General features: G+C 37.5%; 1 protein-coding gene and 1 pseudogene across 2 annotated transcripts in view; one reads left to right on the top strand and one right to left on the bottom strand.

Annotated features, from left to right (window-relative positions):
• Positions 1–10,406: 10,406 nt before the first annotated feature.
• LOC113609999 (disks large homolog 3 pseudogene) lies at positions 10,407–12,308 on the bottom strand (annotated as a pseudogene).
• A 13,889-nt stretch (positions 12,309–26,197) lies between these two features.
• CHORDC1 (cysteine and histidine rich domain containing 1) overlaps positions 26,198–27,683 on the top strand; it is a 43,143-nt gene continuing 41,657 nt past the window's right edge. For both annotated transcript variants that reach the window (XR_003428901.1, XM_027087797.1), the window contains exon 1: positions 26,198–26,505. Coding sequence is in view for 1 of the 2 variants with exons in the window: in XM_027087797.1 (XP_026943598.1) it covers positions 26,442–26,505 (64 nt within the window). In the remaining variant the exon portion in view is untranslated. The remainder of the gene's footprint in view (positions 26,506–27,683) is intronic.

The raw sequence follows: 27,683 nt of genomic DNA, 5'->3' as shown, positions 1-27,683 counted from the left end.
TGCTCTGCAACAAGAAGCCACTGCAATGAGAAGTCTGTGCACCTCAACAAAGAGTAGCCTCCACTCACCACAACTAGAGAAAGCCCACACACAGCAATGAAGACCCAACGCAGCCAAAAAACTTTTTTTTAATAAATAAATAAAATAAAATAGCAAAAGTTAATTTCTTAGAAAATAAAATAAGTTTAATCACAAACTTAAATGTAAAACATAAATCTGTCAAACTTTTAGGAAAAAAACATAAAAAAAATCTTCAAGATCTCTAGCTATAGGAAGAATTCTTATACTTGATACCAAATGCATGATCCATAAAAGAAAAATTGATAAATTGGACCTGGTCAAAATTAAAAACTTTTTTTCTACAAAAGACTCGGTTAAGAAATTTAAAAGATGAATTATGATCTGGGAGAAAATATTTGCACACCTTACACAAGGACTAGTACCCAGAATACGTAAAGAACCAAAAATAAGTATCTGGATTATATGAAAAAACTCTCAAAACTCACCAGTAAAGAACAATCCAATTAGAAAACAGTCAAAAGACAAACAGACATTTCACAAAAGAGGATATGTAAATAGTAAATGAAATTTGCCTTCTATATACCACTAAAAAGGATAAATTGATGACATGGGAAAAGATGTTCAATATGGCTTGCCATTAGAGCAATGAAACTTAAAACTACAATGAGATATTACTACACACCTACCAGAATGGCTAAAATTTAAAATGGTGGCAATAGCAAATGCTTGCAAGCATGCAGAGAAACTGGATCATTCATACGTTCCTGGTGGAGATGTAAAATAGTATAGCCACTGTGGAACAGTTTGTGGGTTTCTTATAAGACTAAACATGCAACTACCATATGACCCAGCAACTGCATGCTTGTGCATTTACCCCAGAGAAATGAGTACTTATGCTAATGCAAAAACCTGTAGCCAAAAATTCATAGTAGCTTCATTTGTAATGGATAAAAACTGGAAACAGCTTAAAATGTCCTTCAGTGGGAGAAAGATTAAACAAACTATGGCACGTACACACCATGGAATACTACTTAGGGATAAAAAGGCAGGATTGATATATATATACAAGAACTTGGATAAATCTCCAGGGAATTTCACCTAGTGAAAAAAAAGAAAAAAAAAACAACTAAAGTTTTATACTATAAAATTCCACTCGTATAACATTCTAGAAATGGCAAAAGTATAGAGATAGAGACCAAATTCATGGTTGTTAGGGATTAAGGAAGAGGAGGAGGAGCTGGAGTGGTTTTAAAAGAGTACAATCGGCAATAGATACCCTTGTATTGATGGAACTGTTTTGTATCTTGACTGATAGTAGTTCCATGAACCATTACATGTGACAAAATTGCTTACATCTGAATACACACACACATACACACACACAAATGAGTACAGATCTTCCTTCCTTACGATGGGGTTACGTTCTGATAAACCCATCATAAGCTGAAAATATCAAAATTCAAAAATGCATTTAATATACCTAACCTACTGAACATCATAGCTTAGCCTAGTCTACCTCAAACACACTCAGAACATTTACATGAGCCGGCAGTTGGGCAAAATCTTCTAACACAAAGCCTATTTTATAATAAAGGATTGAACATCTCATGTAATTTATTGAATACTGTCCTGAAAGTAGAAAACAGAATGGCTGTATGGGTACAGAATTGTTGTGAGTGTATCAGTTGTTTGCCCTGGTGATCGCATGGCTGATTAGAAGCTGTGGTTCCCTACTGCTGCCCAGCATCACTAGAGTATCTTACCACGTATTGCTAGCCTAGGAAAAGATCAAAAGAGATTATCATACTAAGTGAAGTAAGTCAGAGAAAGACAAATATCATATGATATCGCTTATATGTGGAATCTTAAAAAGTGATACAAATGAACTTTTTAAAATAAATTTACTTATTTATTTATTTTTGGCTGCACTGGGTCTTTGTTGATGCGTGGGGGCTTTCTCTAGTTGCAGCAAGCAGGGGCTACTCTTCGGTGCAGTTCACGGGCTTCTCATTGTGGTGGCTTCTTTTGTTGCAGAGTACGGGCTCTAGGTGTGCAGGCTTCAATAGTTGTGGCACGCGGGCTCAGTAGTTGTGGCTCGCAGCTCTAGAGTGCAGGCTCAGTAGCTGTGGCACGCAGGCTTAGTTGCTCTGTGGCATGCGGGATCTTCCCAGACCAGGGATAGAACCTGTGTCCCCTGCATTGGCAGGCTGATTCTTAACCAATGCGCCATCAGGAAGTCCGATACAAATGAACTTATTTACAAAACAGAAATAGAGTCACAGATGTAGAAAACAAACTTATGGTTACCAGGGAGAAAGGGGGTGAGGGATAAATTGGAAGATTGGGATTGACATATATACACTACTATATATAAAATAGATGACTAATAAGGACCTACTGTATAACACAGGGAACTCTACTCAATACTCTGTAATGATCTATATGGGAAAAGAATCTAAAAAAGAGTGAGTATATGTATAACTGATCCACTTTGCTGTACAGCAGAAACTAACACAACATCATAAATCAACTATACTCCATATTTTTTTTAATTCAAAGTACAGTTTCTACTGAATGCATATCCCTTTTGCACCATTGTAAAGTCGAAAAATTGTAAGTCAAACCATTGTAAGTCAGGGACCATCTGTACGTGTAAAATTGGAAAAATCTGAATAAGAATGGATTGTATCAATGTCAATTTCCTCATCATGGTATTTTTACTATAGTTTTACAAGATATCATCATGAGGACAAACCAGGTAAACGGTACATGGGAGCTGTCAGTATTATTTTTTTACCACTTCATGTGAATCTTCAATTATCACAAAATAAAATTTTAATTAAATTTTCTTAAAGCTTGCTCCATAGAATAAAAGTAACTTCAAATATTGCTCCTCCCCCTTTTTTGAGCAACTTTCTCTGTGAAATTTTAATATATAACTTATTCGACAAATATGCATTAGGTATCCACAGAACTATATAATGACATCGTATCGATACTAGGCACGTAGGAATGAAAGTAAGACTTAATTTTGACTACAAGAGAACAGTTACTGAGAAGATAGTAATAGCCAATTTCCAACTGAAAGTGTCTTCGAATTAATTACACAAGTGCTACAAAATATATTAGAACTTTGTTGTGTTAACTACATGACTCCCAGATACTATAGAAGCTTATTCTAAATGCTTTAGACAGAGCCTCAGAATATGAGCTCTGGATTCAGAATGCCTGAGTTTGAAATAAGTCTTTGGGACCTACCCGCTGTGATAACTTAGGAAAGCAAGTTAACTCCTTTATGTCTCATTTTCCTAATATGGAAACTTGGGGTAATAAAGTATTCATCTTGTCTTTGTGAGGATTATTTAATGTAAAGAGCCTGGAACAGAGTAAGCACTGAATTGTTCTTGTTGTCATAAGCAGTAATGAATGTAAAAGAACAGAATAATCCCATGTTCTCAGCTATTACTAAAAATTAAGAAATCATATTTAGATGATTCAACTGAAGCAAAAACAAGCACGTATTTAGACATTATTTAGTTGGCTTTTGCTATTTTTAAAGACCCCTGATTTGTTAAAATAAATATGGTATACTGTAAATATTACAAAAATATATGCTGATTGAATTACTACTGACCATTGAACAATGTGGTGGGGGGTGTTAGGAGTCCCCACCCTCTGTGAAGTCAAAAATCCAAGTATAACTTATAGTTGGTCCTCTGTATCCATGGTCCCTCCTTAACTATAGTACCCTATTGGTGGATTCAACCAACCTCAGATTGTGTAGTACTGTAGTGTTGACTATTGAAAAATCTGCTAAGTGGACCTGTGAAGTTCAAACCCATGTTGTTCAATGGTCAACTGTACTCTTAGTTTCTGGAGTTGTAGTTTACATCATTGTCTTTCAGACATACTTATTTTAAATAATGAAAAATGAACTGAAATATTATGAAACAGATATTCAAAAGTTTAACCAATGAAATATTTTTTACATGAGATCTTGAAAATGATAATGCTACAAGTAGAAGGTCACTGTTCACAAAAATAGAGAATGTTAACTTTAACACATTTGGCAGAGAAACATCTGGATTTCTTTTTTATCTTAGTATGAATAATATCCTTGAGCTGGCCCCATTACAGCCTGATGCCATTTAAGGTGCCTAGCAGATGTTTTCTGCTTTCCTTCTTATTTATTTTTTCCTTCTCACTATATTAGTTCCCTTTCTTTCCCACTTTCCAGCTTATAGAATTCTTTTTCCAGAGAAGTAATATGTATCAATAAAATATGTAATAGAACCTGACAATACTTCATAACATTTTTTATTTTCAAAATTATTTGAAAATCATCATTACTCCTATTATTTTATAGGTTAGTAAAATGTGACTGCATTTTATTAAAAGAATTGTGTTACCTGTGCTGGTCACATTATTTTTTAATTTCTCCTTTCAAATGGCAGGTACTATATAAAAGTTGCTATTTTACTTGTCATACCAAGTAGATATGGTAACGGCCTATTAGGCTCCTCGTTGGCTCAACCACTGTATAAAATTACTCCCTAGGGTATATTTTTTAATGCTGTTTCCAGACTGGTTTTGAATAACTGAAGTATTCACACTTCCCATGGGAAGATATTTCATAGCATGACTTTAGTATTAGAACACTTTTCCTGAAACTCTATTTAAACTTTCTGTTCTTGTATTACAATATGATCTTATTTTCCTTCAGTCCTCTAAACACATTCTGCTTTGATTTTTATGAATTCCTGACTCATTTATCTCATGACCAACTGAGTATTTTTTCATTAATATTTCCCATAAAATAATTTATATTAATTCAGCTATTCAAAGAAATGGAGAAAAGCATAAGCATATATTATTCAGAACCATAGATAATTGATCAAATATATAATTTTTAAATGTCTATTAAATGTTATCTATTAAGCTGACTCACTTTGAAGACTTTAAGGAAAGAAAATGTATGTTATAAATATAGTAAAACATTGAATTAGAAACATTGGTAGTGGGACTTCCCTGGTGGCGCAGTGGTTAAGAACTTGCCTGCCAATGCAGGGGACATGGGTTTGAGCCGTGGTCTGGGAAGATCCCACGTGCTGCGGAGCAACTAAGCCTGTGCACCACAACTACTGAGCCTGTGCTCTAGAGCTCTCGAGCCACAACTACTGAGCCCGCGTGCCACAACTACTGAAGTCCGTGTGCCTAGAGCTCGTGCTCCACAACAAGAGAAGCCACAGCAATAAGAAGCCTGTGCACCTCAACGAAAAGTAGCGCCCACTCGCTGCAAATAGAGAAAGCCTGCGCAGCAACGAAGACCCAACGCAGCCAAAAATAAATAAATAGATGTACTTTTTAAAAAAAGAAACATTGGTTGGACACAGAATGATTGAAAAATTATGAATAATTGGCCTATCCCCAGCCCTGGATATTAGCTTAATCTTAAATTATCTGAAGGCAATTGTTCTATATATTATCCTAAGATTAGCCAAGAAATAAATGTACCCTTTCAGTCTTTGAAATTTTGGTGAATATGACTGATACGAATAAGACAAATAAATGTATAATTAAATAAAACTCCAAGTATAACATTATGATATATAAAATTTAATGCAAGCACATTGGATTTGGTAGAAATAATGGTGACCAAATAAAATTCCCAATAGTATGAGTTATAAATGAGTTATATGAGTTATAAATGAGTTATATGAGTTATAAATGAGTTATAACATTTTATGCAGACAAAAACTAATAAATGGATCAACTTTTAGTTTAAAATTTTATTTTAAAAAATTATTAATAAAAATAACTTCAGTAAATTTAAAATGAAATGGCAAAATTGTGAATGGCTAGCTGTGAAAGAAAATTGGTCAACAGATTATACTGACATAATGACATCCATCCAGCCAAATATATTTTTATTTTCCCCCAAATATTTTCACCAAAAAAAATCAATTTTTGTTGTAACTCTGATTAAAATATTTTACTTTTGTGAATGAAAAGCAAAATGATCTTAGAATCAAAATCTAAAGTTAAATACCTATTTGCTGAAAACAGATCAAAATATTCTGTATCTATATTTAAAACATAATAAAGATCTTTTGATTTTTAAAAATAAATTATTTTGATAAGACTTGGGATAGACCAATTATTCACTATTAATTCATTTAATAAAAATTTGCTGAGGGACTTTTAATTGGCCACATGTGCTTAGTTATAAGAAGCAAATTGCTGTGAATATGGATTTCAAAATCTGTAAAACTTATAGAAAATTGTATACTGTAAATACAGTAAAGCTTCTTAAATAAAAATTGGACATACTTTTACATGAATGCTTCTAAAAAGTATACTAATATATTTACAAGACTTTATGGTTCGCAACATATTTTCAAAAATTTTTTTCAATTGATCCTCCTAACAACCTATTTTTAGGTTAGAAAGCATGTGAACCAGAGAAGTGAGGCAATATGCTCAAGCTATATATTTGGATTCAATGTCAGGTCTTCTTACTCCAAATGTAGGCTCTTCTCATTACTTGTTTTTGATTACTATATTGATATCCAACTACTTTTTATTATATTCCTTAATTTTATTTTTCTTATATATTGATAAAAACTCACAGCTTATATAAGCAATTTAACAAAATTTTAGAATTACCTTTGGGAAACAAACAGAAACAAAACAAAAATAAACATTTCCTTACTTTTCAGCAAATCAAATCTAATACACATTTTACATTGACTAAAAGAGAGTGAAGTTTGTGTTTTCAAAATGCAGCAAATTGAATTAAATTTTAAGAGAATTAAATATATTTTCTAAAACTACTGAGCCAGATGAAAACAAAGAACCCCTTCCACTACCTACAAGATTCTCATATGTTTTCAGACCATGAAAGATCATATGCTGTAAGATTTTTCCTTAATCACCACACACACACACACACACACACACACACACACACACACACACACACATACACGTCTTGTTCCCCTCCAGTATTCTATACTTGTTCTGTTTTGGGAGGTATCATTGACTATTTAACCTGTAACTTTCAGATATGAGAACTCACACTTGAACTGCATCATATGGTGAGTATAGCTTCAAGTAGGAGGTATAATTTGTTTGGAACTTTAAAAATGTATCAGTTTTTTGTTTTTTTTGTTTTTTTAATTTATTTATTTTTGGCTGTGTTGGGTCTTCGTTTCCGTGCAAGGGCTTTCTCTAGTTGTGGCGAGCGGGGGCCACTCTTCATCGTGGTGCGCGGGCCTCTTACTGTCGCAGGCTCTCTTGTTGCGGAGCACAAGCTCCAGATGCGCAGGCTCAGTAGTTGTGGCTCACGGGCTTAGTTGCTCCAAGGCATGTGGGATCTTCCCAGACCAGGGCTCAAACCCGTGTCCCCTGCATTGGCAGGCAGATTCTCAACCACTATGTCACCAGGGAAGCCCAAAATGTATAAGTTTTAAACAAGGAGATATTAGAAAAGAGAGAATGAATTAAAGAAAACAAAGCATTACAGAAATCACAGGACATATCAGGGCAAGAGGAAGTAATCCAGTTTGACTCATGTATAAGTCAGGCGAAATGTATTAATGAAGGATAGAGACCATGGTGTGAAGATCCTTGAATGCAAACTCTCCACTCTATACCTAAAAACTTAACTATACTTACACTGATTTTTACATCATTTCTTTCAGACTCCAAAAGAAAAAAATGTAATACTCTCTCCATGTATGAACAAATGCTTCATCTAGGTATTGATCACATCTGACCACTTCCAGAATCTTGTTTTATTAGCTATTCCCTATTTTTCTTATATTTTAGCCCTCTATTTGTCTACCAGCTTGTTTCTTCACAAATTATATTCATGCAGAGGTCACCATCCAGGATACTAATTGCCAAATCCAATCGATTTGTGTGAGTTGTCTTCTCAGTTAATCACTCTGCAGAATTTGACACTAAACTATTCTATTCCTAAAAATCGTTCAGTTCTTGTGATACATGGCACTATTCTCCCCATTCCTTTTTTTTAATTTCAACTATCATTTATTTAAATATGTATATATATATATATATATATATGCCTCCTTGGAAGGAACACTGGTAAACCAACTAGTGTCATGCTTGCTTTGAATCTCTGCTTTCCTTCCCTGGGAGGGGTAGAGGGTTGAACATCATTCAAACTACGTTATTTAACATCAGAGAAATCAACAACACTCCCAGCTCACCCCCTCCTCACCAGAGTCATAATCGGACACCATTTTACCCCTCTTGCCTCCAATCCAGTGTACTGCGCGGGTAAAGCTGCTGCCTTTTTTTTTTTTTTTTTTTTTTTGCGGTACGCGGGCCTCTCACTGTTGTGGCCTCTCCCGCTGCGGAGCACAGGCTCCGGACGCGCAGGCTCAGTGGCCATGGCTCACGGGCCCAGCCGCTCCGTGGCGTGTGGGATCTTCCCGGACCGGGGCAAGAACCCGTGTCCCCTGCATCGGCAGGCGGACTCTCAACCACTGCGCCACCAGGGAAGCCCGCTGCTGCCCTTTCTTTACTCACATTCTGGGCTCCACACTTTACAGTTAGCCTCATCATGCTGGTAGGAGAACTGTTAACAGACTTCCTAAATCTGGCTGGTAGCACTCAAAGCATCTTCAACATGTATCCTTTGCACCAGTTGTAACACAGTGGGCTAGGAAGCAACAGGCTCAACCCTGGGGCCAAGCATGTCCACACTCTTCTCCCCTGGGTCGTGCTTCCAGCGTGGAGCTGAGGGAGGCATGGTGGCTTCAAAGGAGCATGGTGGGGCAGGGCCCGGGCCACACCTGCCGCCTGCATTTGTGGTCAGAGAAAAACCTTCTTGACCACAATCACCGCCATCTGACTCTGGGAAAAAGCAACAAGTTTTCACATCTCAACAGTAAGTGAATCTCAGCTCTACAGCTCAAATTGACAGCATTAAAGTCTACTTTCTTCTTGAAGAAATAGTAAGCTACCAGCTGTTGGTGAGGGATTGGGGTAGGTAGGGCATATGAAGCAGCTGCGAAAAAAACCCAAATCAAACTTTTCATTACGCGGCTGGCCAAGCTCAGGGCCATCCCACTGTCTCTGCGCAGAGCTTGAAGGCAAGTGACTCTCCGTCCCTGCCAGTGGGCCCCATGACAGGGCCTCAGCTGAGCCCAGCATGTCCCTGGCAGGTGAGTGAAGGGACACGTTACAATAGGAGGCCCAGCTCCTGTCGGTTCTCACCTGCCCCCACTTCCCTTTCCGCTGACAGGATGGCCAAGCCCGGGTTGCCTAATCTATCACGAGGCCCGGCTCCTCCAGAACATCTTGAGCCTTTAGAACATGGTCAAATTGGATTCTACACATTCACTTAAATAGTAAAAGTAAAATTTGGAAGAATGAAGAGGCTGACACAGTAGCACAACATGGTTTTGGTTTAAGAGCAGCTTAAAAATGAACAAAAAGGAAACCTTTCATGCAGACACATCAGGTGGCATAAAACAATCGGCAATTTAATACCGTGGGAGCACCGTTAGCCATTCTCTCACTCCCCACTTGCGGGCCTGACTGTGCCCCAAGGGCAGCATTGGCTCTAGGGTCACAGCTCCAAGCCTCTGGCCCCCGGGCAAAAGCCCTTTCTCACCATCCTCCAGCTGACCCCTCCTAAAGAAAAGCCCAGGTCTCAAAAGAATGACCAATGCAGGTGCCCTCCGTACAGCACTCAACTACCACTTTCACTCCCTCCCCAACCAGTTGAGATATAAGATGCCATCTGATTGGAATATGAAAATTAAAGCATTTCTCTAATAACACAGTACCATTGATGATATCTCCATAGATTTTCTAGTCCAAATGTGTGTAAATATATAATAAACTATATGAGAGTATATAATATATATAATTTCTATAAATTTTATATATATATATATATATATATGATACTTTCTATCGCCATGACCACGCCATCCCAAGCCTCAAGGCAGTGTACAGATCGTAGCAAAGCCTGGGAGCCTCTCCTCGCGGGGTGCATGGGGCTCACTTCATAAGCCGCACAGCAGTCCAGTCTGTCTTTTCATCAGTCCTCCTCTCTTCTCTTCGCTTCAGCTTGGTTTTATGCAAACAATGACTCTGATGGATTTGCACTTGTGCTAGTGCTTGGGAAAGGTCCATGCAGGAATGGGCACAGTCACATGATGAGTAAGATGACATCATCCCCCAAAATAAACTAAAACAAAACAAAAATTAAAAAAAAACAGAACAGGACTAGAAAACTCAATTTTTTGGATATATCTAGAAAAGGGGACAAGAACAGTAGTCGTTTGTTCTCCCCATGGAGACAGGAATGAAGAGGGAGGAGGGGAGGGGGAGTTGATTTCTTCTGTTCACAATAGAATGGTTGGAGGGGATTCTTCAGAGTTTTTCAGGGGAGGGACCCAAATGTAGTGCCCAGACTGGTCCTCAATGATTTCTTTGATTTTGTTTTAAATCTCTTCCAGTGAGTCACCCTGTACAATGACTGTGAAGTATTCTTCAAACTCCTGCTCCAGTTCCATGGCTTTGTCATAGGTCTTATTTGCTTGTTCATACCTCTGCCGTCAGTTCATTTCCGTAAGCACTTCAATGGACTTAGGCTTGATGAAAATGGCAATGGGATAAAGTTGTGACTGCTGCAGCCTCTTGATAGCATTGCCAGAAACATCTAAGATGCAGTGCTTGCCCCTCTCCCCAACTCCCTTCACTGACTAGATGCTGGTCCCATAGAGATGATCATTGAATTGGCCTGCCTCAATGAACTTGACCTGAATATCCTTCTCCATCTGTTCTCGGGAGACCACAAAGTGGTAGTCTTGCCAATCCACTTCATCATCACGCTGAGGCCAGGTAGTATGTTGTACACAAAATCCAAATTTATGCAGGAACTCTGAAATCAGGTCATCGTTGACTCTGTCCTTCATTGGGCCCAGGATGGTGACAGGCCTTGCATAGTGAATTTCTTGCTGTGTCACTGGCTCATATGACAAAATAGCATCCTCCTGTCCTTTGGAACTGCTTTCACTGTCACGGGTGTTGGACGTCACTCCCTGTTACTGTACGCTGCTCTCCTATACCATGTTTTCTTTGCTCTTGTAAAATGAAAACTTTTGAGAGAGGCGGAAACTCTTTTTATGTTTCTTTTTTTTTTTTTTTGACATCTTTATTGGAATATAATTGCTTTACAATGGTATGTTAGTTTCTGCTGTATAACAAAGTGAATCAGCTATACATATACATATATCCCCATATCCCCTTCCTCTTGTGTCTTCCTCCCACCCTTCCCCATCCCACCCCTCTAGGTGGTCACAAAGCACCAAGCTGACCTCCCTGTGCTATGTGGCTGCTTCCCACTAGCTATTTATTTTACATTTGGTAGTGTATATATGTCCATGCCACTCTCTCACTTCGTCCCAGCTTACCCTTCCCCCTCACTGTGTCCTCAAGTCCATTTTCTACATGTGTCTTTATTCCTGTCCTGTCCCTAGGTTCTTCAGAACTATTTTTTTTCTTTTTAGATTCCATACATATGTGTTAGCATATGGTATTTGTTTTTCTCTTTCTGACTTCCTTCACTCTGTAAGACAGTCTCTAGGTCTATCCACCTCACTATAAATAACTCAATTTCGTTTCTTTTTATGGCTGAGTAATATTCCATTGTATATATGTGCCACATCTTCTTTATCCATTCATCTGTCAACGGACACTTAGGTTGCTTCCATGTCCTGGCTATTGTAAATAGTGTTGCAATGAACATTGTGGTACATGACTCTATTTGAATTATGGTTTTCTCAGGGTATATGCCCAGTAGTGGGATTTCTGGGTCTATGGCAGTTCTAATTTTAGTTTTTTAAAGAACCTCCACACTGTTCTCCATAGTGGCTGATGGACCTGCTAGACACAATCATCCCCCTCCTGGCATGAAACTTCACGGTTTTCAGTAGAGCCCTTTCTTTCTTTTCCACCCTCTTCTTACTGGGGATCACACTGATTTGCTCACTTTCTCCGTGTGGGGTCACCAGTCTCACCTGCCACCACTCATCATCAGAGGTGTTAATGACAGTAGAATGTCACCAAAGGAGAAGCTGAGGCCTTGGCTTGGCAGGCAGCGGTCCCACGTCTGGTCATAATCAAACAAGGCCCTGACATACAAGGACCTCTTCTCACTCGTTTGCAGGGACCGACCCAGACCCAGAGCTCATGCTACTGTTCATCATTTGCTCTTGCAAGTCATGTATCTTCGATTCAAAGCGACTGTATTCTGGTGCCAGGTGGGAGTCCAGGTCTAGTGCTGAGAAAGTGTCAGCTCAGGCCGGCCCCTCTGTCTCTCGCGGAAGACCACGGACCTAAAGTGGGGCATGTCGGGGGAGGGGAGGAGGAGAGGGAGGGGGATAGGAGGAGGGGGAGGGAGGAGGAGGAGTTGCCTAAGCACACGAGGCGGGGCGGGGGGGGGAGGAAGGAGAGGCGCCCGCCACCCTCTGCCTCTCTCCCCATTCTTATACTGCTTCCTGACCACTTTTTTTTAGTCTCATTTGCTGTCCCCTCCAGGTCCCCCTTCGTGACTTACCATTAAGTGAATTGCAGTTACAAAAACAGAATATGTATTATGACCCATTTATGATATATTTGTATATATAAATATTTAAGAGTATGCAAGTACGAGTTGTGTCTGTGTAAGCTAGGTCTAAATACATATATATATATATATATATATATATATATATATATATATATATCTATCTATCTCAAAATGCTAGTAGGCAATGGAGATATTCTGGGTGAATTTCACATTAATCATTTCTATAGTTTTTTAATGCTTTTGCAATTATCATGTATACATTTTAAAATTGGAGAGACAATTAAAAATTCACCAATAATATTTATGTGCTGTTTAATTATACTTGTATATTAATTATTCCCTCAAGCCCCAATTTTTTCCCCTGAATTACAGATCAGGATGACCATAGTCACACTCAACTCACTCCCCCATCTTTCTTCTGTGCCTCAACAGTACCCAAATCATACTTTTCTCTAGGTGAGTACTTTGCTGCAGCTATATCTTTATTTTATTCTCTTTTTTTAAATTTTATTTTATTTTTTTATACAGCAGGTTTTTATTAGTTATCCATTTTATACATATTAGTGTATACATGTCAATCCCAATCACCCAATTCATCACACGAGCCCCACCCCCATGCCCACCATTTTCCCCCCATGGTGTCCATATATTTGTTCTCTACATCTGTGTCAATATTTCTGCCCTACAAACCGTTTCATCTGTACCATTTTTCTAGTTCCACATCTATGCATTAATATACGATATTTGTTTTTCTCTTTCTGACTTACTTCACTCTGTATGACAGTCTCTAGATCCATCCACATCTCTACAAATGACCCAATATCATTCTTTTTTTATGGCTGAGTAATATTCCATTGTGTATATGTACCATATCTTCTTTATCCATTCATCTCTTGATGGGCATTTAGGTTGCTTCCATGACCTGGCTATTGTAAATAGTGCTGCAATGAACATTAGGGTGCATGTGTCTTTTTGAATTATGGTTTTCTCTGGGTATATGCCCAGTAGTGGGATTGCTGGGTCATATGGTAATTCTATTTTTAGTTTTTTAAGGAAACTCCATGCTTTTCTCCATAGTGGCTGTATCAATTTACGTTCCCACCAACAGTGCAAGAGGGTTCTCTTTTCTCTACACCTTCTCCAGCATTTGTTGTTTGTAGATTTTCTGATGATGCCCATTCTAACTGGTGTGAGGTGATACCTCATTGTAGTTTTATTTGCATTTCTCTAATAATTACTGATGTTGAGCAGCTTTTCATGTGCTTCTTGGCCATCTGTATGTCTTCTTTGGAGAAATGTCTATTTAGGTCTTCTGCCCATTTTTGGATTGGATTGCTTGGTTTTTTTAATATCGAGCTGCATGTGCTGTTTATATACTTTGGAGATTAATCCTTTGTCCATTGATTCGTTAGCAAATATTTTCTCCCATTCTGAGGGTCGTTTTTTCGTCTTGTTTGTAGTTTCCCTTGCTGTGCAAAAGCTTTTAACTTTCATCAGGTTCAATTTGTTTATTTTTGTTTTTATTTCTATTACTCTAGGAGGTGGGTCAAAAAAGATCTTGGTGTGATTTATATCAAAGAGTGTTCTTCCTATGTTTTCCCCTAAGCGTTTTATACTGTCCAGACTTACATTTAGGTCTCTAATCCATTTTGAGTTTATTTTTGTGTATGGTGTTAGGGAGTATTCTAATTTCATTCTTTTACATGTAGCTGTCCAGTTTTCCCAGCACCACTTATTGAAGAGACTGTCTTTTCTCCATTGTATATTCTTGCCTCCTTTATCAAAAATAAGGTGACCATAGGTGCATGGGGTTATCTCTGGGCTTTCTATCCTGTTCCACTGATCTATATTTCTGTTTTTGTGGCAGTACCATACTGTCTTGATTACGGTAGCCTTGTAGTATAGTCTGAAGTCAGGGAGTCTGATTCCTCCAGCTCCGTTTTTTTCCCTTAAGACTGCTTTGGCTATTCAGGGTTTTTGTGTCTCCATACAAATTTTAAGATTTTTTGTTCTAGTTCTGTAAAAAATGCCATGGGTAATTTGATAGGGATTCCATTGAATCTGTAAATTGCTTTATAGTCATTTTCAGAATGTTAATTCTTCCAATCCAAGAACATGGTATATCTCTCCATCTGTTTGTATCATTTTTAATTACTTTCATGAGTGTCTTATAGTTTTCTGCATACAAGTCTTTTGTCTCCCTAGGTAGGTTTATTCCTAGGTATTTTATTCTTTTTGTTGCAGTGGTAAATGGGAGTGTTTCCTTAATTTCCCATCCAGATTTTTCATAATTAGTGTATAGGAATGCAAGAGATTTCTGTGCATTAATTTTGTATCCTGAAACTTTACCAAATTCATTGATTAGCTCTAGTAGTTTTCTGGTGGCATCTTTAGGATTCTCTATGTGTAGTATCATGTCATCTGCAAACAGTGACAGTTTTACTTCTTCTTTTCAATTTGTATTCCTTTTATTTCTTTTTCTTCTCTGATTGAGGTGGCTAGGACTTCCAAAACTATGTTGAATAATAGTGGTGAGAGTAGACATCCTTGTCTTGCTCCTGATCTTAGAGGAAATGGTTTCAGTTTTTCACCATTGAGAATGATGTTTGCTGTGTGTTTGTCATATATGGACTTTATTAAGTTGAGGTAGGTTCCCTCTATGCTCACTTTCTGGAGAGTTTTTATCATAAATCGGTGTTGAATTTTGTCAAAAGCTTTTTCTGCATCTATTGAAATGATCATATGCTTTTTCTTCTTCAATTTGTTAATATGGTGTATCACATTGATTGATTTGTGTATATTGAAGAATCCTTGCATCCCTGGGATAAATCCCACTTGATCATGGTGTATGATCCTTTTAATGTGTTTATTCTGTTTGCTAGTATTTTGTTGAGGATTTTTGCATCTATATTCATCAGTGATATTGGTCTGTAATTTTTTTTGTACTATCTTTGTCTGGTTTTGTTATCAGGATGATGGTAGCCTCATAGAATGAGTTTGGGAGTGTTCCTTCCTCTGCAATTTTTTGGAAGAGTTTGAGAAGGTCGGATGTTAGCTCTTCTCTAAATGTTTGATAGAATTCACCAGTGAAGCCATCTGGTCCTGGACTTTTGTTTGCTGGAAGATTTTTAATCACAGTTTCAATTTCATTACTTGTGACTGGTCTGTTCATATTGTGTATTTCTTCCTGCTTCAGGTTTGGAAGGATATAGCTTTCTAAGAATTTGTCCATTTATCCCAGGTTGTCCATTTTATTGGCATAGAGTTGCTTGTAGTAATCTCTTAGGATGCTTTGTATTTCTGTGGTGTCTGTTGTAACTTCTCCTTTTTCATTTCTAATTTCATTGATTTGAGTTTTCTCCCTCTTTTTCTTGATGACTCTGGCTAATGGTTTATCAATTTTGTTTATCTTCTCAAAGAACCAGCTCTAGTTTTATTGATTTTTGCTATTGTTTTCTTTGTTTCTATTTCATCTGTTTGTGCTCTGATCTTTATGATTTCTTTCGTTCTACTAAATTTGGGTTTTTTTTGTTCTTCTTTCTCTAGTTCCTTTAGTTTAAGGTTAGATTGACATTTTTCTTTTTTTCTTGAGGTAGGCTTTTACTGCTATAAACTTCCCTTGTAGAACTGCTTTCGCTGCATCCCATAGGTTTTGGGTTATCATGTTTTCACTGTCATTTGTCTCTAGGTATTTTTGATTTCCTCTTTGATTTCTTTAGTGATCTCTTGGTTATTTAGTAACGTAGTGTTTAGCCTCCATGTGTTTGTGTTTTTTACCTTTTTTTCACTGTAATTGATTTCTAATCTCATAGTGTTGTGGTCAGAAAAGATGCTTGCTATGATTTCAATTTTCTTAAATTTACTGAGGCTTGATTTGTGTCCCAAGATGTGATCTATCCTGGAGAATGTTCCATGTGCACTTGAAAAGAAAGTGTAATCTGCTGTTTTTGGATGGAATGTCCTAAAAATATCAATTAAATCTATCTGGTCTATTGTGCCATTTATAGCTTGTGTTTCCTTAATAATTTTCTGTTTTGATGATCTGTCCATTGGTGTAAGTGAGGTGTTAAAGTCCCCCACTATTATTGTATTACTGTCGATTTCCTCTTTTATAGCTGTTAGCAGTTGCCTTATGTATTGAGGTGCTCCTATGTTGGGTACATATATATTTATAATTGTTATATCTTCTTCTTGGATTGATCCCTTGATCATTATGCAGTGTCCTTCCTTGTCTCTTGTAATATTCTTTATTTTAAAGTCTATTTTATCTGATATGAGTATTGCTACTCCAGCTTTCTTTTGATTTCCATTTGCATGGAATATCTTTTCCATCCCCTCAGTTTCAGCCTGTACGTATCCTTAGGTCTGAAGTGGGCCTTTTGTAGACAGCATATATATGGGTCCTGTTTTTGTATCCATTCAGTGAGCCTGTGTCTTTTGGTTGGAGCATTTAATCCATTCACGTTTAAGGTAATTATCAATATGTACGTTCCTATTACCATTTTCTTAATTGCTATGGGTTTGTTTTTGCAGGTCCTTTTCTTCTCTTGTGTTTCCCACTTAAGAGAAGTTCCTTTAGCATTTGTTGTATAGTTGGTTTGGTGGTGCTGAAATCTCTTAGCTTTTGCTTGTCTGTAAAACTTGTGATTTCTCTGTTGAATCTGAATGATATCCTTGTTGGGAAGAGTAATCTTGATTGTAGCTTCTTCCCTTTCATCACTTTAAATATATCATGCCACTCCCTTCTGGCTTGTAGAGTTTCTGCTGAGAAGTCAGCTGTTAACGTTATGGGAGTTCCCTTGTATGCTATTTGTCATTTTTCCCTTGTTGCTTTCAATAATTTTTCTTTGTTTTTAATTTTTGTCAATTTGATTACTATGTGTCGCGACGTGTTTCTCCTTGGGTTTATCCTGTCTGGGACTCTCTGCACTTCTTGGACTTGGGTGGCTATTTCCTTTCCCATTTTAGGGAAGTTTTTGACTATAATCTCTTCAAATATTTTCTCGGGTCCTTTCTCTCTCTCTTCTTCTTCTGGGACCCTTATAATGCAAATGTTGTTGCGTTTAATGTTGCCTAAGAGGTATCTTATGCTGTCTTCATTTCTTTTAATTCTTTTTTCTTTATTCAGTTCTGTGGCAGTGAATTCCACCATTCTGTCTTCCAGGTCACTTATCTGTTCTTCTGCCTCAGTTATTCTGCTTCTGATTACTTCTAGTATAGTTTTCATTTCAGTTATTGTATTGTTCATCTGTTTGTTTGTTTTTTAATTCTTCTAGGTGTTTGTTCTTTAATTCTTTTAGGTCTCTGTTAAACAGTTCTTGCATCTTCTGAATCTTTGCCTCCATTCTTTTTCCAATGTTCTGTATCATCTTCACTAGCATTATTCTGAATTCTTTTTCTGGAATGTTGCCTATCTCCACTTCATTTAGTTGTTTTTCTGGGGATTTATCTTGTTCCTTCATCTGATACATAGTCCTCTGCCTTTCATCTTGTCTATCTTTCTGTGAATGTGGTTTTGGTTCCACAGGCTCCAGGACTGTAGTTATTCTGCCCTCTGGTGGATGAGGCTATCCAAGAGGCTTGTGCAAGTTTCCTGATGGGAGGGACTGGTGGTGGGTAGAGCTGGGTGTTGCTCTGGTGGGCAGAGCTCAGTAAAACTTTAATCTGCTTGTCTGCTGATGTGTGGGGCTAAGTCCATCCCTGTTGGTTGTTTGGCCTGAGGTGACCCAACACTGGAGCCTACCTGGCTCTTTGGTGGAGCTAATGGCGGACTCTGGGAGGGCTCACGCCAAGGAGTCCTTCTCAGAACTTCTGCTGCCAGTGTCCTTGTTCTTATGGTGAGACACAGTCACCCCCTGCCTCTGCAGGAGACCCTCCAACACTAGCAGATAGGTCTGGTTCAGTGTCCTATGGGGTCACTGCTCCTTCCACTGGGTCCCGATGCACACACTACTTTGTGTGTGCCCTCCAAGAGTGGAGTCTCTGTTTCCCCCAGTCCTATTGAGGTCCTGCAATCAAATCACGCTAGGCTTCAAAGTCTGATTATCTGGGAATTCCTCCTCCTGTTGCCGGATCCCCAGGTTGGGAAGCCTCACGTGGGGCTCAGAACCTTCACTCCAGTGGGTGGACTTCTGTGGTGCAAGTGTTCTCCAGTTTGTGAGTCACCCACCCAGCAGTTATGGGATTTGACTTTATTGTAATTGAGCCCCTCCTACCATCTCATTTTGGCTTCTCCTTTGTCTTTGGATGTGGAGTATCTTTTTTGGTGAGTTCCAGTGTCTTCCTGTTGATGATTGTTCAGCAGTTAGTTGTGATTTTGGTGCTTTTGCAAGAGTGAGTGATCGCACATCCTTCTACTCCACCATCTTGAACCAATCTCCTATATCTTTACATATTTGTAATTCCCAAACTGGAAAGCTCCATGCATTATCTTGTTTATTTTCCTAGGGCCTATCATAGTGCTTTGTAAATAGAATATAGCTACTGAGTTGATTGAGTGAATAAACTAAAAGAATTATTCTTTATTTTGTATGGTTTAGGGAATTATTGATTTTTTTTTTTAGTTAATGAGTGACATGTTCAGATTTGTAATTTAAGGTTAATCTGGAAGTATATGAAAAGTGAAATGGAGGTGGAGCATTTAAAAGAGAGGAGGCAAGTATAAGGAATCACAGAAACTCTAGCCACCAATGAGAGAACCTTCCTGATGAAGTGGTACCTCCAAGGAATAAGAGAAAATATGCCCCACGTTCCTTATACATTATAGCTTTTAAAGATGTACATCATTTGGTATGATGGCAGAGGTTGTCTAATTATTCTAAAATAAATCTTTGCTGCCATCTTGTGGAAAAAATTTATACTTTATAACAATGTTTAAGCTTTGCAATACTTACTGAACCTGTAATTATCCATAGTCTTTAAAAATAATAATAAATTTCAACTTGGTTTTTTAAAAAGTTACTTTGTCTTTTAAAAAATAATAAATTTCAACTTAACCCTTAACATTTAAAAGTATTCCTTCTTCTGCCTTCATGCAAACTGACTTTTCAATTTACATGGACTTTTTAATTTATATATTTTCTGGAGTCTAATTTTGTTTTGTTAATTGTAATATAAATATCTCTAAATTAATTTCTATATTTAAATTTGTTCAATTTTGCTCCAAATTCTACAAACTAAAGAAAAATATCAGCTACAAATTAATTATGAATTTACCACCTTTTAGCTCCTTTCTACTGAGTACATATCAGTTCATTCATTCAATTTATTTAATAAATATATACTGAGTGCCAGCCATAAAAAGGAACAAAATTGAGTCATTTTTAGAGACATGGATGAATCTAGAGACTGTCATAGAGAGTGAAGTAAGTCAGAAAGAGAAAAACAAATATCGTATATTAATGCATATATGTGGAATCTAGAAAAATGGGACAGATGAACTGGTTTGCAGGGCAGAAATTGAGACACAGATGTAGAGAACAAACGTATGGACACCAAGGGGGGAAAGCGGTGGGGGAGGTGGGGATGGGGGTGTGCTGGATTGGGCGATTGGGATTGACATGTATACACTGATGTGTATAAAATTGATGCCTAATAAGGACCTGCTGTATAAAAAAATAAATAAAATAAAATTCAAAAAAAAGAAAAAAAATACATATATATATACCGAGTGCATATCTTGTGTCCGTCATTGTTCTAAGCATTCAGGATATGGTAGTGAATAAATAGACAAAAAGCTCTGCTTTCAAGGATTTTACATTTTAGTTAGATATGTAAAGTGGATTTGTTTGTCTTGATGTTCTTTGAAAACATCTTTGTTATACACTATAACAAACTGCATAAAAGTTTCTAATTTTGAAGCAAGGAAGATATAAAAGAAACTATCTCTAAACTGGGATTTCTTCTTGGAAAAAAATGTAGTCTAGAATACTCCAATATTAGGACCATGCATATAAAATTTTTGAACTTAGAAACTGTAAGTCTTCGTGATTATTTCTGTATTTATAAGATGACATAAAAGTGGGCTACAAATAAATGACTTAGCAACAAATTTTACAATTTTGATTAGTTTATTCAAATCTAAGCAAAATAAGTCATTTAGCGCTCACATGCATCATCTAAGTTGTCAAAGTTTAATGAAAATTGAAATTGTTTAGAAAGGCTTGCATTTTAGATGATGTAATGTAAAACTGTAATTTGATGGAAATGCCAGCAATTATTGCACAAGGAAATCATTCTTCCTAATTGACAACATCTTCAAACTTACAGCCTGTAAAATTATCTTTTCTTTTTCTATTAATAGAGCATGTAGTCCATAAAATTCTGAGATATGATGAATTTCATTTTTTGAAGGTTTAATTTTTTTAAAAAAAGGTATTCAGTGAGAATGCACACATTTCAACATATTTCAATTTGTTTCAGTATGGGTGTTCTCCAAAAGCAGAGCTGGAGACAAAAGCTTATTAACAGACAATCTATTTTAGGAAGTCACCTCAAAGAGGAGGAGTGGGAAACTGCAAAGAGAAGGAGAGAAGGAAAATTGAATCCTAGGATATCTTATTGAGCAGTATGATTATTGCAGTAAATAGTTGGGCTCAATCCCTCTAAGAAGCCTCATAGGATACATTTCAGATTTGTCCACTTGAGACACAGACTCAGGTGCACTTACCCACTAGTCCCCATCCAACACTTGGTCAGGGCTGCACCATTACATGTTTATTCCTACCACTTTCAGGTTTGGTAAGCATCAGAAGGGCTGACTGGATTCTCTTGGACATTTTATAATACATACTGGCACCAGAGAAATCTGGGAATAGAGAACGAAAAGTATGTGATTCATTTGAAATGAGACATTAGGTTACATCCACAATGAGTAGAGTAAAATGATGGGCCAAGAGAATGTGAGGTGGGGCACGAAACATGTACAATTCTCACCTCTCATTTTATGATGCTGTTGAAACTAATAAGGACACCCTCTTAGGTGGGAATTTAAAAAGTAAAAACAGATAAGTAAGAATTTATTATAAGAAAAAGTACTTTCCAAATTTGATATGAGAATTTAATAAATTATTTCCATCAGGATTGCAGCCTATATGGAAATTCAAATATGGGTAACACTATGAAAGGTTGTATTCTTCACAAAGCTCACACATGCTGAAGAGTATAAACATAAACCTATGTTTTTTAATATACAAAATTATCATTTCTAGTTTCTCTGATTATTTATATTTTATTTCCTCCTTTGTTTTGTAGGGATAAATTTCAATGTATTCTTGCTTGTAATCTTTGTTTTTTTAAATTGCAATTTTCAAAGGACTTCAAAAGCTGAAGGGTTTCTGGTAATCCAAATTTATAAACTGTTTCTGTTAAAGATGTTCAGCTTATTTTGAAAAAAACTAACCAAATTTTGGAAGAATCACTTACAAAATATGCAACACTATTGTAGGGCATTGATACTGGTTTACAAAGTAGTGAAATAAATTCAGGACATTTCTAAAAATGTGACTGATGCAGGGAAGCAAAAAGAAAAACAGGTACTGCTATGATTAGGTCTTTTCTTTCTTTCTTTCTTTTTGATTCAACATAGGCTTCACCACAAAAAAGAATTCAGTTGTTATTCCATGTAAAAAATATTTGCAAATTCTGACAATCAGATTTCTAATGTAATTCTTACACCATCACAGCATAAGTAAATAAAATTGTACGTGCACCATAACTAAGCCCAAGTACATTTCTGCTTCATAAATTTCTTAATCTGATAAGAACAGTTTGTGCCATGATGTTGTGCTCCAACAAAATTGGTATTCATATTGTTACCATCTAATCTTTTGTATAAAATGTGTATGTTATAATATTTAAAAGCTATGTTACCACTGCAAATTTCAAATACTTAAATATCTAGTCCTCAGATTCTTGTGATATGTGATATGAAAATATACACATAACCACAACTTTAGGCTATTCAGTAAAATAGCAGAATGATAAGACTACATAATTTATGAAATGGAGCTAAAGTATGCAAGGGCAAATTTATAGCCTTAAATTATTTCATCTGTGAACAAGGGGAAAAAAAGAAATTAAGGCTTTTAACCTTAAAAAAAGAAAAAAGAACAAATAAAATTAAGGAAAACAGGTGAAATAATAAGTGAAACAGAGCAGATAATAATTTAATAGAATTGAATAGAAAGCCCAGAAATAAACCAGAGTAGGTATACATGTGTGTGCATACACAGTATTACGGGAGTAGTTGATTCAACGGTCCTAAGTATAAAAGCACTGGGAAAAAAAAAAAAACACAAAGGAAAATATGCATAAATTTGACTGCATAAAAATTAAATATTGCTCTACTATCAAAAAATGATAAATAAGAAAGGTCAACTATGAAATAAATATTTCAAAAATGTCTATTTTAATATTTTAAAATTATAAAAATCTATTCAAAACCAAAATAAAAATCTTTAGTTCTCCAAAAGATAAATGAGCAAAGGATATGAGGAGTGAATTCACAAAACAAAAGAAAGCAAAATTATTAGAAGTTACAGTATTTAAGGCTGGAAGGATGCTCTGAACCTAGGACTTTCATCTATTGCTGTTGGGAGTGTAAATTTGTATAATCTATCTGGAAAGTAGCATAGGTGTATATTTCATCTTAAATTTGTTCATATTATTTTACATAGAAATTCCACTTTCAAGGATCTAAGCTGAGAAAAAAGGAGATACAAATATTTGTATATAAGGATGTTAATCATATTATTATTTACAAAAGAAAAATATTGGAAGCCACATCTATGTGCAACAACAAAGAATGCCTATGTCATCTAAGAAAATATTGGTATTTGTGGCAGTAGGATTGAATACCATTTGGTCATGCTATTTCTGTAGAACATTTCAAAGTAAAAATAGTTTTCATTTATTGAGCACCTACCATGCACAAGGCAATGCACTAAAGAGCTTTACAAGTGATTTCCACACTTTGATTGATTTCCATGCTTTTAACACTAACAACATTTACATGATCTCTAAAGAATTATTATGATTTACATTTGACAGAAGAGAAAATTGAAGTCTAGACAGATTTCCTGAAATGATTAAAGTCTTTTAGGCACTATATTGCAGAGCTAAGATTTGAATCCCAGTCTGACTCCAAAGGTCCACTTCCCACTTTCAGCTATTCTACAGCACTGCTTTCATAGCATGGGAAAAATCTCAAGATACTATGTAATAGTTCGTGTGTGTTGGGGGGTAGGGAGGTGGGAGCTGGATTTAAAGGCTATATAAATTATGCGTGTTACCATCACAAAGTTTCTTGAACAGTTCCTGGTAGTCAGCACTGGAGTATGGGAATGGACATGAAGTGTTGGGGGTGAAGTGGAATGCACTGTCTCTATACTTTCTTTTCTTACTAAGAATAATTTAAACTTCTGTAGACACTATGACTCCAGTTCTGTTTTTTTTTTTTTAACATTCATACCAATACTTGCCTGGGGGGAGGGGGGAACCACTGGAAATAATTTTATCAGTTATTTTAGTGATCTCAATACTTATTGCTGAGAAGTAGAATTATTGTTGATTTATTTTTCATACATTTCTATATTTTCAAATTATCTATTATAAGCATTTATTATTTTCTGATTGTAAAATGCTATAGTTGAAAAAAACTGACAATAAACATTAAAGCCATTTACGTGAGTTAGCTTACTGATAAACAGTGCAATGTTATGATAATGCTAGGCTACTCAGAAAGTGGATTTGGCCACAACCAACTTTTTAAACCTCTTCATCGCTCCTCCTCACATCCATGGCTGGTGAAAAAGCAAATTAATACCACTTTTTTGGAAACAATTGGCAGTATATACCTTTAAAGTCCCAAAATTATTTTAAAAGGCTTAAGTCCTTGCAAAACAAAGAATGTCACACACCATTCACTTCTACAAGGATCAAGTCATTAGCCACTGTAGTCACTGACCAGCAGTACACCCTGAAAGGAATTAAAGAGGAAGAACAGGATGAGGCACTCTGTGCTTTGGCAAAACGGGTCCTCTAGATAATTAGATATCTCAGGAAGAATTTTAATGAAACCAAAATCTTGCATCTTCCCTTACATGAAAAAAAAAAAAAAGGCACTAAAATCATTAACTGAGATACTTGTTCCTCCTGGCTAGCAATAACCTTTTATTGAGATGTGTGCTTGACTGCATGTATTCCCTATCCAAAATCATACACACACACACAGACATACACACACATACACACACACACACACACACACACACACAGGCTCCTCCCCCTACTTCTTCAGAGCAGTTCCTCAGAGCTGCTCTGGGCGTAAGTCCTCTATAATACTCAGAATAAAACTCAACTCACAGCTCTTATGTTGTGGGGTTGTGTTTTGTTTTGTTTTTTCAGTTCATACACCTTACTGCTACTTCTCAAAAATCTAAAATAAGAAAAACAGCATACAATAAGTTTATCACTGAAGCTTATTGTATAATAAAGTTGGTGAGATTAAATGAAGAATGGTTATAGTGAATTTATTCATCAGAAATCTACCTCATCATTCATAATGTGATTATGAAACAAAACAGAAAAATACTCCATAGGTAAAATAAAGGAGAATACAACATTGTATATATCTATGTTAGAATGACTACATAGAAATTTAATACTTCTAGGTATGGAGGAACGAATATGGAAAATGAAAAGTCTTCTTCATTGGGGTGGGAGGACTGAACTCATTTCTCATGAACAGACTTGGGATCGTTAGAAATATTGTATAGCTTTTTACTTCTACTTGACAAATACTGATATTCCCATTTTGTTCAGTATACCTGTTATCAAGAAGCATTTGCTTTTATTTCAAACACACCAAGTCTGGTAAACATACAAGTTGGAACTAGGGTTGTTTGCGTGTGCCCATTAATGTATCACTACACTTTTTAAGATGCTCTTGATAGAATCTTACCAGATGATCCAGGATTGGAGAATTCAGCATCGCAAAATGATTAAATGGAAGCTAACACGAAACAATAACAATTACCCCAGCGTCTTAGAGCAATAGTGACCACTTTAGCGCTGTAATTGAGCAACATTTCTCCTTGATATTCTAATTTTCAAGTGCTTTGTATTTTCAATGTGATTTGACCTCAATTACTTCGTTACCGAAACTGCTCCCGATGCCTACACTTCTTCAATGCTTCTGAGATCAGGCCAGTGGAGGCACAGAGGGAGATTCGTCCACCATCCCCCTCATCATTTATTAAGCAACCACGTTCCAGGAAGAGGATTCGGAAATACTGAACGACTCTACAATCACTCTCAGGCAGCTTAGGAGCAAACATATCGACCAGGCTTTTACGGGTAATTTCAGTCTCGAAAGGAAGCAGGATGACTGGCTACGGGGGCCGAGAGGGCGGGGCGGTCCGTTCGCTGTGCGAGATACCCGCAGCCAATGAGTGAGGAGATCCGGAGAGAGCGCATCAGTGCCCCGGATGCCTACATTTCCAGCCTTTAAGGTTTCTCTCCGGCAAATATCTTGGCTGCATCTCCGACCCCGGCCCCCTACCCATCGTAGTCCCACCTAAAGGGGCCCCCGCCTGTGGCCGGCCGCCGCGCTTCCTCCGCCTCTTCCCATCGCCTGTGCGCCTGCGCGACCGGAAAATTCGCGAAGGTTCGTGAAGCGGAACTGGCCGTTTCCGGAAGCCGGCAGCCGCCCCAGTCTGCAGACGGGTGGTTGCGACAGGGGAGTTGTAAAGGCAGTGTCTGGCGGTTCTGGGCGTTTGACCCTGACCCGGAGCGGTGGGAAGAGAAAATGGCCCTGCTGTGCTACAACCGAGGCTGCGGCCAGCGCTTCGATCCCGAGACCAATTCCGATGGTAAGGAAAGCGCGCCGCCGGCCCTCCCTCCCTTCCACCTCCTCCCGTGGACGCCCTTGGGCCGGAGGGCATCCCGGGTCTCCGCGCAAGCCGGCACCGCGCTGCCCCCCGCCCCGGGCCTCCCCTCCCGCCTGACCGCCCACGGGCGCGGGACCGCTCTGGGGGCGCCCAGGCAACGACGTCTGAACCCCTCCCGCTGCAGCTTCCGGACCCACGGACCCACTACCCCTCGGGCGCACGTGTTTGCCTAAGTCGTCCGCTCACTCTCTAATTAGCCTGGAATTTAGAGCATGTTTATCCTCGCCCCCCCCCCCCCCCCCGGCCCCTCTTAAAGGAATCAAAAGTTAACCAGCTCTGGGCTCGCTTTGCGGTTGATTTGCTGGGTCCGTGTGTCAGAGACAGACCGACATTGCCTGGAAGGCCTTATCCTAGCGTTAACCCGGGCGGGTTATCCTAGCGTTTAAGTTCGGCCTCTTTCTATTAGTATAGAAGTGTATTTGTCTGAAAGCCTGCTGTCGATTTATTCATTCGACCCACTCGTTTTAAGCTTACTCTTTAAAACGTTCTTGGTTAAGAAAATTATTTTGTATTTTTACGCTGTTAAGTTTTGATACATCCGCCCAAATGGGAGATACATTCCTCATCCTTTACTTTGTAGCCATGTTTGTTGGGTATTTTTGCAGTGGTCTTTCCATTTAGTACCATGCGGTCTATAGGATACAGTGATTGAATGTCCTCTATGGCACCCAGGTGTAGAGTTAAGGATGTAAGGTGAAAGTTAGTGATTAGACTAGGTGAAGAATAGAACCTGACCAGTGGATTTGAATTTTGATAGGTGAATGGGATAAAGAAGTGAGTTGAATCCTTGAAAGTTGTAAGCATTGTAACACTTTCTCAATTCGACTAGCATTTATTGTATGTTTTCTATATGCCAGACATTGGTCTATCACTTTATTATGTTATTTCATTTAACCTTGACAGCAACTCTGTGAAGTGTGTAGTGTTACACGCATTTAATAGAGAAGCACAGTTCAGCATGGTAGCAACATGGTTCTTCATTGTGTACAAGATTAAAATAGATACTTAAAAAATCTTTTTCACCTCTTGAGATGTCTCAGTGTTTATCTTGGTGCACAGGTGAATTGGGGACATAATTTAAAATGATAAGATCTTTGGTA

Source organism: Aethalodelphis obliquidens, unplaced genomic scaffold, assembly GCF_003676395.1.
Source record: "Aethalodelphis obliquidens isolate GAN/ISIS:26980383/991018 unplaced genomic scaffold, ASM367639v1 scaffold60, whole genome shotgun sequence".
Taxonomy (NCBI): Eukaryota; Metazoa; Chordata; class Mammalia; order Artiodactyla; family Delphinidae; genus Aethalodelphis; species Aethalodelphis obliquidens.
The sequence above is the reverse complement of the archived record's forward strand: the minus strand, read 5'-3'. Positions and strand labels throughout refer to the sequence as shown.